This window comes from Lynx canadensis, chromosome B2, assembly GCF_007474595.2.
Source record: "Lynx canadensis isolate LIC74 chromosome B2, mLynCan4.pri.v2, whole genome shotgun sequence".
Taxonomy (NCBI): Eukaryota; Metazoa; Chordata; class Mammalia; order Carnivora; family Felidae; genus Lynx; species Lynx canadensis.
In genome coordinates, this window is record NC_044307.1 from 16,831,918 (window position 1) to 16,845,445 (window position 13,528).

A 13,528-nucleotide genomic window follows, 5' to 3' on the forward strand; every position below is an offset into this window, starting at 1 on the left:
CTTTTATTTATTTTTTTTCTTTCTTTTCCTTTTTTGTCTTTTCTTTATCTTTTCTTTTTTTTCCCTTTCCTTTTCTTTCTTTTCTTTTCTTTCCTCCTTTTCCCCTTTCTTTTCCTTTCCTTTTTCCCCTTTCCTTTCTTTTTTTATTTCTTTTCTTCTTTCCTTTCATTCTTTCTTTCCTTGTCTTTTTCTTTTCTTTCTTTCTTTTCTTTTCTTTTCTTCTTTCTTTCTTTCTCTTCCTTTTCTTTTTTCTTTTCCTTTTCTTTTCCTTTCTTTTCCTTCTTCTTTCCTTTCTTTTCTTTTCCTTTCCTTTTCATTTTTCTCTTTTCTTTCCTTCGTCTTTTCTTTCTTTTCCTTTCCTTTCCTTTGCTTTCCTTTCCTTTCTTTTCTTTTCCTTCTTTTTTCTTTATCTTTTCCTTTCCTTTCTTTGTTTTCCCTTTCCGTTTCCTTTCCTTTTCTTTTCTTTTCCTTTTCTTTTATCTTTTCTTTTCTTTTCTTTTCTCTTTCCTCTCCTCTCCTCTCCTCATTCTCTTCTCTTCTTTTCTTACATTCTTTACCTAACATGGATTTTTTTAAGACAGTGGTAGAAGAGACATCTGGATGGCTCAGTCGGTTAAACATCTGACTCTTGATTTCTGCTCAGGTCATGATCTCATGGTTTCTGAGTTCAAACCCCACATTGGATTCTGCACTGACAATGCAGAACCTGCTTGGGATTCTCTTTCTTCCTCTCTCTTTGCTCTTCTCCTGCTCTCACGCTCTCCCTCTCTCAGAATGAATAAATGAACTTAAAAAAAAAAAAAGACAGTGGTAGAAATTCACAAGTTACTATTAAAAAGCCAGAGCTGGCAGGTATCTTCGACCTTCCATTGTTTGTGTTTGGGAGCCTGGGAAGGCAGGTGAACAGAAGGGTGACACGGGGCTGCATTGCAAAGGCAGCAATAGGCTCTGTCCCCACCTTAAAGAATCACCAGGTCCCAGTTGTTCTCAAGGACATTTTCACGGTAGGAAGTCTTCTGCTAATTTGTTGAATTTGTTGACAAAATGTGAATTCAGGTTGTGCTTGCCTTCTGGTCTCAGGTGCAACTGTGACCATCTTGCATGCTTTTGTAGGAAGTCAGCATGAAAATATGGGGCCAGAGGGCCCTTTAATTCTATTATTATACTGATACAGCATGAGTGTTCATGCTTTACGAAGTATATGCATACAAGAGCCTAGATGGCTCAGCTGGTAAAGCATCCCGCTTCAGCTCAGGTCATGATCTCATAGTTTGTGAGTTCGAGCCCCACATCAGGCTGTGCACTGGCAGTGTGGAACCTGCTTAGGATTCTCTCTCTCCCCCTCTCTCTCTCTGCCCCTCCCCCACTTGTGCTCGCTCTCCCTCAAAAAAAAAAATTAAAAAAAGCAAGTATATGTGTAAAGCCCACAAAACCCCTTTTTATCTACTAGTCCCTAACCCACAGACTTCCACTGTTTGTGTACTGATAAGACACAGAAAATATGAATTTTATGAGAACCATCGGATGCTGTAATATCTAGGATAAGAAAACTATAAAAGATTAATTTTTGGCTGCCAGTCTGTGCCTGCCCAGCCTGACTCATATAGATTCACTCAGCAGACAGCTCTAGAAGGACATAGAGTATTGTTCTCTGAACTGAGGGTCAGAATTATTGGCCTCTTCAAAGTATTAATAAAGTGAGCAATCGATTAACTAAAGCCTGGAAGGCCAAGGGTACATCTCCTTGGTTTTATTATTTTTTTTAATTTTTTTAAAATTTATTTATTTTTGAAAAGCAGAGAGAGACAGAGTGCAAATGGGGGAGGGGCAGAGAGAGAGGGAGACACAGAATCAGAAGCAGGCTCCAGGCTCCCAGCTGTCAGCACAGAGCCCGACGCGGGGCTCAAACTCACGGACCGCGAGATCATGACCTGAGCCGAAGTCGGCCGCTTAACCGACTGAGCCACCCAGGCGCCCCTCCCTGGTTTTAGAGGCTGTGATGTTCTTGATGGGTCACGAAGCTGAGAGCTGTCTGCAGAAGCTGCAGTGAACAGCGGTTAGAGAACCATAGGTGCTGGGGTACCTGGGTGGTTCAGTTGGTTGAGCATCCAACTTTGGCTCAGGTCATGATCTCACAGTCTGTGATTTCGAGCCCACGTCGGGCTCTGTGCTGACAGCTCAGAGCCTAGAGCCTACTTTGGATTCTGTGTCTCCTTCTTTCTCTGCCCCTCCCCTGCTCATGCTCTCTCTGTGTCTCAAAAATAAACATTAATATATATATATATGTTATATATATATGTTATATATATATGTTATATATATATGTTATATATATATGTTATATATATGTTATATATATGTTATATATATGTTATATATATGTTATATATATATGTTATATATATGTTATATATATATGTTATATATATATGTTATATATGTGTGTGTGTGTGTGTGTGTGTGTGTGTATATATATAAAGAGGGAACTATAGGTGCTAGTAGAAACACCCCAAAGAGTCATTTGCTTAAAAATATAAAGAACTTGCCATGTTCCCAGCACTTGGGAAACAGATGTACATGATAGATATAATCCTTGTCCCATTCCAGGTTGAGAAAGACAATCAAATAAACAACAAGGGTAAGTTCATGGTAAAGGAAGTATCTGGCATAAGAACCTAACTGAATGGGTGTTATGGGATCTTCGGGAAATCTTTTCTAGAGAAATTGACTTACAAGCTGAAACTTGAAGTGTGAGTATGGTTCAGCCAGGCACAGAGCGAGGAGAAGTGTGTCCTAGGAAGCGGAAAGGTCACAGGTGTTCCAGGCAGAGACAACAGCATGAGTGAAAGCCCAGAGCTGCAGTGCCTGGTTTATTTAAGAAACAGAAAAGCGTCTAATATGGATGGGTTCTAGATCTGAAGGTGGACAGGTGGGCAGGACAAGGCCAGATAGGCTGGGTAAAGGAGCTTGGGTATGTTCCTAAAGCATTGGTGGGGTCCACTGGAGGCAGGGGAGTGCCCTGAACAGATTTCTCTTTTGGAAAGATTGACGGATCGCTAGTAGCTTGCGGTAAGGAAAGTGGATTGAAGGGTCCGAGAAAGCCCAGCAAGCAGACAATTACAGAAACCCTTCTGGATGAAGGAGCCTGGACCAAGATTAGGAAATGAGTGCAATAGATAAACAATTAGATGTGGTTTCGTGGCATCTTACATGGGGGCTGGGAAAGAGCTGACATTGACTAAGAAGACATTGATGAATTCCATTTTGGCCTCCATCTTCCTTCCTTCCTTCCTTCCTTCCTTCCTTCCTTCCTTCCTTCCTTCCCCCTCCTTCTCCTCCTCCTCTCTCTCTGTCTCTCTTTCTCTGACTGCCCTTCATTAAATAACTGCACTTCTACGTGCTGTTGTATTTGTATTTTCATTACTTTTCCGCTGACAGTCAATACACTTCTAACTTTCTTTGCGCTTTCTCTGTGAAACTACAGACTTCATTAACTTACCTCAGGAACTTTCCTTTATGGAACCTTATGCTGAAGGAAACAAAAATGAAGTAAATAAAGAGAAACTTTCCAGGCCTCCAGGGGAATGTCCTTATTCACAGACTATCTTACATAAATGTGCATGGAAACTAGGAAGCCCTAATTTCTGGTGTATAAAGTAAACAAAGTGAACTAATTAAAACAATCTGTTTGGAGTGCATTCAGCTCTCCCTGTTGACCCCAAATTCCAGCCCTAGCTCCTTGGGGGTTTACTCTCTGTCCTTTATACCTTCTCTGGTCTGTCATGAGAAGCAGCCATGTAAGAAAGAAGTGCTGTAGATATCCTTCTAATGCACATGCCCATGGGATGCACATCTCACAGAATCCCAATATTGATAATAATGACAACGTAGGGGAACGAAACCCACAACGTCTCTTAGGCATGAGGACTGTTTTCTTTTCATTTTTTAAAAATTTTGTTATTCATTTATTTTGAGAATGGGAGAGGGGAAGAGATAGAGAGAGGAGAGAGAACCCCAAGCAGTCTCCATCCTGTGAGCACAGAGCCCGATGAGCGGCTTGCACTCACGAACCATGAGATCATGATCTGAATCGAAATCAAGAGTTGGATGTTTAACTGACTGAGTCACCCAGGCACCCGGGCATGAGGACTATTTTATGTTGATTAGTTTTAAGAAGCAGAAGGTTGAGGAAGAAACTTTGACCTTCACCCAACTGCCTAAAAGAATTTAAATGGAGGGTCTGCTCTGGGAAGGGAGCTGTCCCCATAGATAAGCGTAGTGTAATATGAACTAGGTGAGGGGGACAGGGAGGACCCTAGCAAAGTCTGTTTATGCCCTCCTTGTGTATGGCCCAGCAAACATTCAGTTAACAAACCTCTACTCTCTCTCATCTTCCTGTGAGTTGTCTTCCTTCCCTTTGAAGACCCAGAACACCCTCCCCTATCCCTTGGTTTCAAATGACATGTAAGTTTCCATTGTTTGACTGCATATGGGCCCAATATTCTTGTGGAGCCCCCATACATACAAAATTAAATTTGGTATTCTCCTGTTTGTCACGTGTCAATATAATTCTTAGACCAGCCAAAACGACCGTGAAAGGTGGAGGAAATGTTTTCCTCCCAAACAATAATATTGTTTGTTTTGTATCTAGTAAAGTTTTAATTACGTAAAAGAAGCATCTAGATGAGTTTGGGACAGCAGAGTGGTACGAGCATGGCCAGGACTAGGCACCCAGGGCCAGCCCTAGATTGATTTCTACTACCCTAAGACAGATGCTTCCTTGAATTGTTTTTATTCTGGTAAAATACACATAACAAAAATTTACCATGTTCATTATTTTTAAACTCCGTGGCATCAAATAGTTACAATGTTGTGCAGCCATCACCAACATCCGTCTCTAGGACCTTTTTCTTCCCAAACTGAAAATCTGTACACATGAAACAGTAATCCCCCATTCCCTCCTTCCCACAAGCCCTGACAGCCACCGTTTTGCTTTCTGTCCCTATGGATTTGATCGTATAGTAGGTATTCTCTGGGACTGGTTTGTATCCTCGAGGTTCGTTCATGATGTACCACGTGTCAGAATTTCCTTCCTTTTTTTAAGGGTTAATAATATTCCACTGTGCGTCTATGCCACGTTTTACTTATCTCTTCATTCATAGATGGACACTTGGATGCTTCCATGTTTTAGCTCTTGAAAATAATACTGCTGGGGCGCCTGGGTGGCTCAGTCGGTTGGGCGTCCGACTTCAGCTTAGGTCACGATCTCGCGGTCCATGAGTTCAAGCCCCGCGTCGGGCTCTGGGCTGATGGCTCAGAGCCTGGAGCCTGCTTCCGATTCTGTGTCTCCCTCTCTCTCTGCCCCTCCCCCTTTCAGGCTCTGTCTCTCTGTCTCAAAAATAAATAAACGTTAAAAAAAAAGAAAAAGAAAATAATACTGCTATGAACACAGGTATACAAATGTATCTTTGAGTCCTTGCTTTCGATTTTTTGGGGGTAGGTACCAGGAAGTGGCATTGCCAGATCATATGATAATCCTATATTTACCTGTTTGAGTAACTGCCACACTGTTTTCCACAGCAGTCTCTTTGGCTGATGACGTGCTGAGTACCGTTTCATGTGTTTGTTGGCCATTTGTGTATCTTCTTTGGAAAAAGGTCCATTTATCCTTTTGCCCATTTTTAATGGGGTTGTTTGGGGTGTTTTGTTGCTGTTGTTGAGTTGTAGGAGTACTTTGTATATCATGGATATTAATCCTCTAGCAGATACGTGATTTGAAAATATCGTTTCCCATTCCATAGGCTTCCTTTTCGCCATATTGATTGTGTTCAGGATGTACAGAGATGGCCCCTTGAATTTCATACCATAGGTGCCTCCCTTGCCTCACCCCAGTCCTGACGCTGATTTTAGTCCTTGTCTCTTCCGTAAGCATTTGAAAAATCTAAAGCATTTTAAACAACCCAGAGTACACTTGGTTTTCTGAAAGTTTAATTAAGCTCAGAATTTTATTCTTCCCTCTGAACTGATAACCTAGGGCATCAAAATTCGCCTGTTGTTTCTGAAGCATGACCCGGTCTATCCTAATTGTTACTGGAGACAGGGAGCCTCAAAGAAAGGTTGCTAAGACCCCTCTGTGCCATCCCTAAAGAGAGGAAAGCTTTAAAACTCTTATTAAATGATCACCGTGGGCCAGACACTATTTTATTGTACATGGGTTAACTCCCTTAATCTTGATGACAGCTTTATAATATGGACGCTGTTTGCACCCCTCACGTTTCACATGAGGGCAGGAGGCAGAGGGGGTTCGATAAACAGCTAAAGGTAAGAGAGGTAATAGGTGTCAGAACTAGACTTTGAATCACAGAAGGCTGGTTTCAGGCTCTGTCCGCTTCACCAATTATAAACTCTGCTAGATACATCATCTTCCCCATGTTTAATTTTAAAAGTTATTTCAGATTTTGGCATCGTGCGACGCAGTTGGTTTCCAGCATGCTGCCTTTGCAGGCTTCTCTTAGATATCGTGGCTCCTCTCCTAGCATTTCTTTTCCTTCTCTTGGCTTACAGAAGTGACTTCTATTTTATCCTCACGTGAGCAGGATCCGAACCTCCTGTAAATCCATCCTTTCCTACTGAACACTGTATCCATGGTTAAGATTCATGAGCTGAAAATCGGGGCCAACAACGAAACCTCTCCTACCTCTAAAAGGCTTATTGCAATAGAGCGATGATGTTCCATCTCTGTCCCTCCTACCCTAAGAGACTCAGGGCTACACCTGACTCTTAGGTACAGAAACGCAAACCCCACTTGTCTGGCTGAGAGCCAGAAAATGATGCCATCTCAGCAAGTTCAATGTCTCGGCAGGCCCTACCTCTCAGGGAAAAGAATAATTCGCGTCCTCACATACTCTCTTCGGCTGATGATGTGTTTGATGTTCTCCCATATTCTTTCACCAGCATTGAATTTTAATGGATTAGGTAGAAGAGCCCAGCACACCTTATGAAATAGGATGTCTCTTTGAATCAAGCCTATTTATCCAGAAAAGAATCACTTCTGTAGGTTTGTGGAACACCTCAGCTGTTGACAAATGATCCCCATGGCTTCTTTTCATCTGCCTGGGCTCCAGAACCCCACTGATCTTGAGGATAAAACGGCTTTACCACCACGCCACCCCCCATCGTCCTAATTATTGTGATTTGTCATTATCTGCAGGGTCCTATGGATCTACTCTGAGACCGGTACGTGGGTGTATCCTTTGTTTGCCAGACTCAGCCCGGTGGGGCTGACAGCCTTCTTCTCCCTCAGCTACATCTTTACCGCCTGCATTTATCTACTTGGAGAGAAGCTCAACCACTGGAAATGGGGTCAGTTTATTTCTCTTTTACCTGCAGAGACACGTCTTCCTTACACTCTCTCCACTCCTCCTGAAAACAGAGGGAGAATCTAGTCCAAAGCAGAAGGAAGCGGTCCTTGATGGCTCTGTCCAGAGGACTCAGGTCCTACCAAAGCAGGCAAAGGGAAAGCCTGGAAGAAGTTTGCATTTTCTTAAAGGACCCCATCACATTCTTTCCCTGCCCCCCCCCACCACACACACACAGCACCTCCTTTAACTTTAAGCCTAAAAATAATCTTATTTAGAGAGTTCAGGACCCAGAGCAAGAGCAAGGTGTCACTATCCCCGCGTGAAAAAATGAACTCAGAGTCTTCCTCCCTTAAGTGAGGGACTGAGCGATCCAAGCTGTTAAATGTCAAGGTTTTCTTCTTGAAGGGTGTGGGTCCAGATGACCTCTTAGTTCTCACCCTCAGTAGCGCTTTCCCAGATGGCCTCCCATCCCTCTCCCATTCGGCTGCTTCTCAACCCTTAGCACAACATTTACCAGATGAAATCACCCCCTGTACTTGAGATGGGAATTGTCATTTAGACAGGGTCTTAGGCCAAGTGAACAGGTCAGCAAGCTAAGCTTCCCAATTCTAGGTGGTTGGAACCATATTGCTTCTTCATTAAAAAACAAACAAACAAACAAACAAACAAACAAACAAAAAAAACTTAGCTGACTTTAAAATAGATTTTCTTTGATTCCTTGCTCCCCCCGCTGCCCCGACCCCCAGAATATTATTTTGTTGGAGAAGTAACTATCAAAAAGTCAGGCTGCAAAATAATCATGATTTTTTTTCCCTACCCAAAGGGAAGTACAGGAACTCTCCCCTGATTTTGTATATAAGGAAGACAAGAGTCACATACAGTCCCCCACATCACTCGCCCACATGCCATTCTGTTCTATCAAAATAGAAATGGCAGAAGTGGCTTCTTCCGCCCAATCTATGAACTGGTGTGAAAACATAAGCCCGTGTATGCAAAAAAGAAAAAAAAAAGAGAAAGAAAAGAAAAACAACATGACAGTTTCAGAAGCTTCAGTACAAGAGTGTATATTTCTGAGAGGAGAATGAGACCCTAGAGAAATAAGCAGGCAACTTGGCTTTTTCACTTGTTTTCTCCTCTTGGAGAATTTAACTGGTTGGGAAAATCTTAAAGGCAATATCCTTGAAAGCAAACGCTTAAAAACCAGTTCATTCATGTTGTATTTATTTATTCCCAAAATCAGCATTCCAAATCACAGGAAATTATCCCGGGGGGCAGGGAATTTGTTGACATTTCAGATGTGTTGACATCTAATTCTAACTGGTTTGGCAACTTGAAGTTCTTGGTAAGGATTTTTGATGTCTTCCCTAAATATATATATATATATATATATATATATATATATATATATATGAAGAAAGAAAAAAAGAACCTAATCCATTTGAAATGTGACAGAAACAAGATGTGCAGAGAAAAATATGATTACTCAGGGCTTAGAGAACGTTAACTTTTTAAAACAACTGTATTGAATTCAATAATGATGAATTTTTAAGTTCTTATTCTACAGTGGCTTTTAAATATCCACTGAATTAAAAATTTTTTCACCAAATTTAGTAGTATTGAGATCACTATGTTCAACACAAAGCTCTTTTTTTTTTTTTTTACGTTCATTTATTTTGAGAGAGACAGAGATAGTATGAGTGGGGGAGGGGCAGAGAGAGAGAGAGAGAGAGAGAGAGAATTCTAAGCAGGCTCTGCACTGTCAGCAAGGAGACTGACACAGGGCTTGAACCTACAAAACTGTGAGATCCTGACCTGAGCCCAAACCAAGAGTCATGCCTAACCGACTGAGCCACCCAAGTGCCCCACAACACAAAGTGCGTTTAAATAAGCTTCGTTGGTTAAGAACTACATCTAATTTTTCACTACAGTTAGGTCCCAATGAGTAACTAGGCTAGGGTCAACACGTGGACCCTCACATGCACACATGGGAATGTTCATGTGAGTGATAGAGATTACTGTGGGTGGCCACGCATCCCTCTCCTCTCTCTAGATTTTTAAGAAATCTAGAGTCTCCTTAAAGAATAGACTGGGTCAAAAGTCCTATATAGCATCAGAATAAGATCATAAATGGGTTAAATTCTAAACAGATCATAATTACAAATGGTCTAATAAGAATTAAAAGAGAAATTAGAGGGGCGCCTGGGTGGCTCAGTGGGTTAAGCTTCCGACTCTTGGCTTCCGCTCGGAGCATGATCTCACAGTTCGTGAGTTCGAGCCCCGCGTCAGGCTCTGCGCTGACAGCGAGGAGCCTACTTGGGATTTCTCTCTCCCTGTTTCTCTGCCCCTCCCTGGCTTGCTTGCGCTCTCTCTCTCTCTTTTAAAACAATAAACATTTTTAAAAATTTAAAAGAGAGGGAGAAATTAGATCACTTAACATTCCAATGGCAGTGAACACTTTTAAATTGCTTAAAAGTAAACAGAACTATCTATGTGAACACACTTTCTCACGTCTTAGTCTCCTTAAAACACTTTAAGCCTTCCCCAATTTACAGATGAAAATCCAAGTTCTTGGGATGACATGTGAGGGTCTCTGTGAACCAATCCCTGCCTTGGCTTCTCCTCTGCTTTTTCTAAATGTGTTCCCCAGCACCCCCAAATTGCTTGTTTTCTTTACACATTGATGCTGTTCCTCACCATCCTGGGCTTCAGTCTCTCACATTCCCCAGTCTTTGCCTGTCTCGCACCCACTGAATCATATCAACTCACCCCTTCCAGGAAGCCTTCTCTGGTGTGCACAGAGATTTGTTTTCACCCTAGACCCTGAGTTCTATAAGGGTTAGGGTATGTCTTTTCCATCTTTGAATCTCCCCTTTCCATTAGCTTATCCCATGGATGCATCAATGCAGACAAAAGAGATCTGAGGGTTCTTCTGTCTAGGCATTTAACGGGATTTTGTGCACAAGGATTCTGGATATAGGGGTCAAGGAGTGACTCTGATGGTTGGAGATTAAAGCACTGGACGGAGAGTTTAAGGAGTAGAGACAGTGACGCTATGGAATCCTGGCTGGGGAGCTGTTGAAAAGAGACGCACGTTATGGCAGGCGGTGCAAAGCGGGGGGTAGAGCCCTGGGCTAGAAATCAGGAAACTAGGCTACGTCCCCCACCAAGCCACAAACGGGCCACGTAAGTAAGCTGTGTCAGTACCCTTCAACGACTCAGTGACGGGACCTCACGCCAGTTTGCCTCGGACAGTCCTGGTCAATGCCTGCCACGCCAGTGTGCATGTAGCTTAGCCTTGTCGAGGCTTGGACGATCAGCCGTGTGGTTCTTCTACCTCTGGGTTCCTCTCCGAACCTTCTGTTCTGGATCCAGGGAGAGACGAAGGCAGCCACCTCCTCGGTCCAAATCCAGGGCTCCCTCGATTTTGTCACCTGTTCACACCTGAGCTTCCTTGGATGAGAGCAAAACTCTAAGGAGTGCTTCAGTGACGCAGGGGGAGGTGGTGGTTAGGGGAAAAACTCTGTGCCAGACTGCCCGGGTTCCTACCTTGGTCCTACTCCTGGTAGGCCTGTGACCCCGGGCAAGGCACTGAATAGTGCCTTCACAGTAGTGTTCCCGTTTTCCTTGCGCATCACAGAGACAATCCTAGTAGCCTCCTCCTAACATCCCGGAAAACCGTAAATGATGGGAGAAGTGTCAAGTGACTAGACCAGGGCCTGGCACATAGAACCCATGACCATTGCCGTTAACGTCATTCTCCCTCCTCAGAACCCAGTCACCTTTTCTATGCGGGCGTTCCCATCCTCTCCCTCAGTTTTACGCATCAATGACCAGTTTCCCCAGCCGAAGGCCCTTGAAAAGCAACAATCACACAGCTGCGGGCAAATCGACACAGGTGAAACAATTCTTCCAAAGCTAGAGTGATGGAGGAGGTCAGGCTAACCGAGGCCGGAATTAATCAGAATCCCCGATTCTGAAATCCTGAGACACAGGAGTTATCAGCCAAGCACCAAGCGGTCAAGAAAATACCAGTGAGGACCCATCGACCATGCGAGGAACTCTCTAGCAACGGTCCTTGATCTCCTCGCCACATTGTAAAATCACTGTTGCTAAATCACTGGGGGCGTTTGAGAAACACTGATCCTAGGGTCCACCCCAGACCAATGACACCGCTGTCTCTGGTGGTGGGTCCTTGGCATCGATAGTTTTCAAAGCTTTCCAGTTACTGTGGTTTGCAGGCAACATCCGGAGCCACCGTCTCAGAGCAGCACTTCCCAGACTTGCATGAGCCTCCAGCTCTCGCTAACACGAGGCTCTTGTTAAAATGCAGTAGATTCAGCAGATTTGAGGTATGGCAGGGCATTCTGGCCTTCCGATGCCTACACCCAAAGAAAGCTACTGATGCTGCTGGCCTGTTGCAGTGACGGCCACAGTGGCTGAACGCCTACCCTCTTCCTACCTCCTCGCGTGTCACGTTGGCGGGTGACAGTGGGGAGGAGTGAGAAGGGCCGAAGGAAAAGGTGATGCCGGTGATCACATGTAAACCGGGATAGTACATGATGTCCCCCAGGAGCACAGACTCACGGGACCGGCCCTGTGTGCAGGGAGACAAATGCTATCAGGCCCTCAGGAAGGTCTTGCTGGTCCCCAAGGGGATGCTGTGGCCCGAAGAGCTCTCAGGCGGTGCCAGAGGGCCACCCTGCCTGACCTGTCGCCATCTCACCCCCCCTTCTTGTGCTAGCTGTCATGTGTTACAGGACAGAGGACTGGACCAGCACTGGGTCACTTTGGGGGGACCAGACGTCCACCAGGAAAGATTCGATTTCTACTTTTCGGGCCGAGTTAGATGGAACATACATTTCAAACGACAGTAGAATCAGGCAGGGTGAAACAGCCTCTGGCAGATCGGTGTAAGCTTGGGCCGCCATGTCTGAGCACCTAGGGAGGCCCCAGACATACTCTTTCCACCCTGATTTGGAGAAAGGGACTGTCAAGGGATTCCGGTTCAGGCTTCCTTGTCTGCCATTTAAGTACTGAATTTTCTTTCTTTTCTTGTTTTCTCCTTGATAAGACACAAGAATGCTGACGTCCAGATGCAGGTCTCTTCCTCAGGAAGAGAAACACAACCCCCAAGACAGGTCAGGCACAGGAAGGAGCTAAGTGCCTCCAGGACAACATGGCAAAGCCTCTCATATGTAGCTGTGGCCAGAGAGGTAATCAGCTTATCTCTGGCCCCTGACCCCTCTTCTTACATTCCTGAGAGACTTGTGCCCTGAATCAGACTATCCTTTGTCAGGGCCTGAGACCACAAATCCTCTTCTTCCTAAGGAGAGTTTATAAACTGAAAATTCTAGTCTAACCAAGTGACTTTGTCTATGGCTAGGACAGAATAACATTAAGGCCTTCCTTTAATACTATTTTCTGTAGACAGGATCTTTTTTTTTAGTGTTTATTTACTTATTTGGAGGGAAAGAGTGAATGAGACTAGGGGCAGGAGAGGGGGAGAGAGAGAGAGAGAGAGAGAGAGAGAGAGAGAGAGACTCCACACTCAGCACAGAGCCCGACTCAGGGTGATACCATGAGCCTGGGGTAGTGACCTGAGCTGAAATCAAGAGCCCAGCACTTCACCGACTGAGCTGCCCAGGGGCCCCCGTAGATCAGCTATTTTAAAAGGGAGATTTCATTGTTGAAGCTGCTTAGAGGCCATCTAGTCTACCTCTTTAGTTTTATACATGAAGATATTTGCTTTGTGATTTTTTTCTATCTTGCATATTGCCCCTGATCATTTCCTCACAAAAGAATCTTATCAGATGACTCCATATACATTTCTTTTTATTTTTTTAAATGTTTGTTCATTTTCGAGACAGTGAGACAGAGCACAAGCGGGGGGAAGAGAAGAGAAACAGGGAGGCACAGGCTCCGAAGCAGGCTCCAGGCTCTGAGCCGTCAGCCCAGAGCCCAGCGTGGGGCTCGAACTTGCGAGTATTAAGATCATGACCTGAGCCAAAGTCAGAGGCTTAACTGACTGAGCCACTCAAGCGCCCCAGTCCGTATGTATTTCTAAAGCGTGGTCTCACAGGGGCAGCATTCAGTCAACAAAATTGCGTCTCCTTTTTGCCTTTCTCGCCCCGATTTCATCTCCCTCAGCTCAAACAGAGTCCAAACTG

General features: G+C 44.2%; 1 protein-coding gene across 3 annotated transcripts in view; it reads left to right on the forward strand.

Moving 5' to 3' along the window:
* Nucleotides 1–13,528, forward strand: part of LOC115513585 (androgen dependent TFPI regulating protein) — a 75,800-nt gene that overhangs the window by 52,136 nt on the left and 10,136 nt on the right. For all 3 annotated transcript variants that reach the window (XM_030314845.1, XM_032593112.1, XM_030314846.1), the window contains one exon: nt 7,211–7,362. In XM_030314845.1, the coding sequence (XP_030170705.1) occupies nt 7,211–7,362 (152 nt within the window). The remainder of the gene's footprint in view (nt 1–7,210; nt 7,363–13,528) is intronic.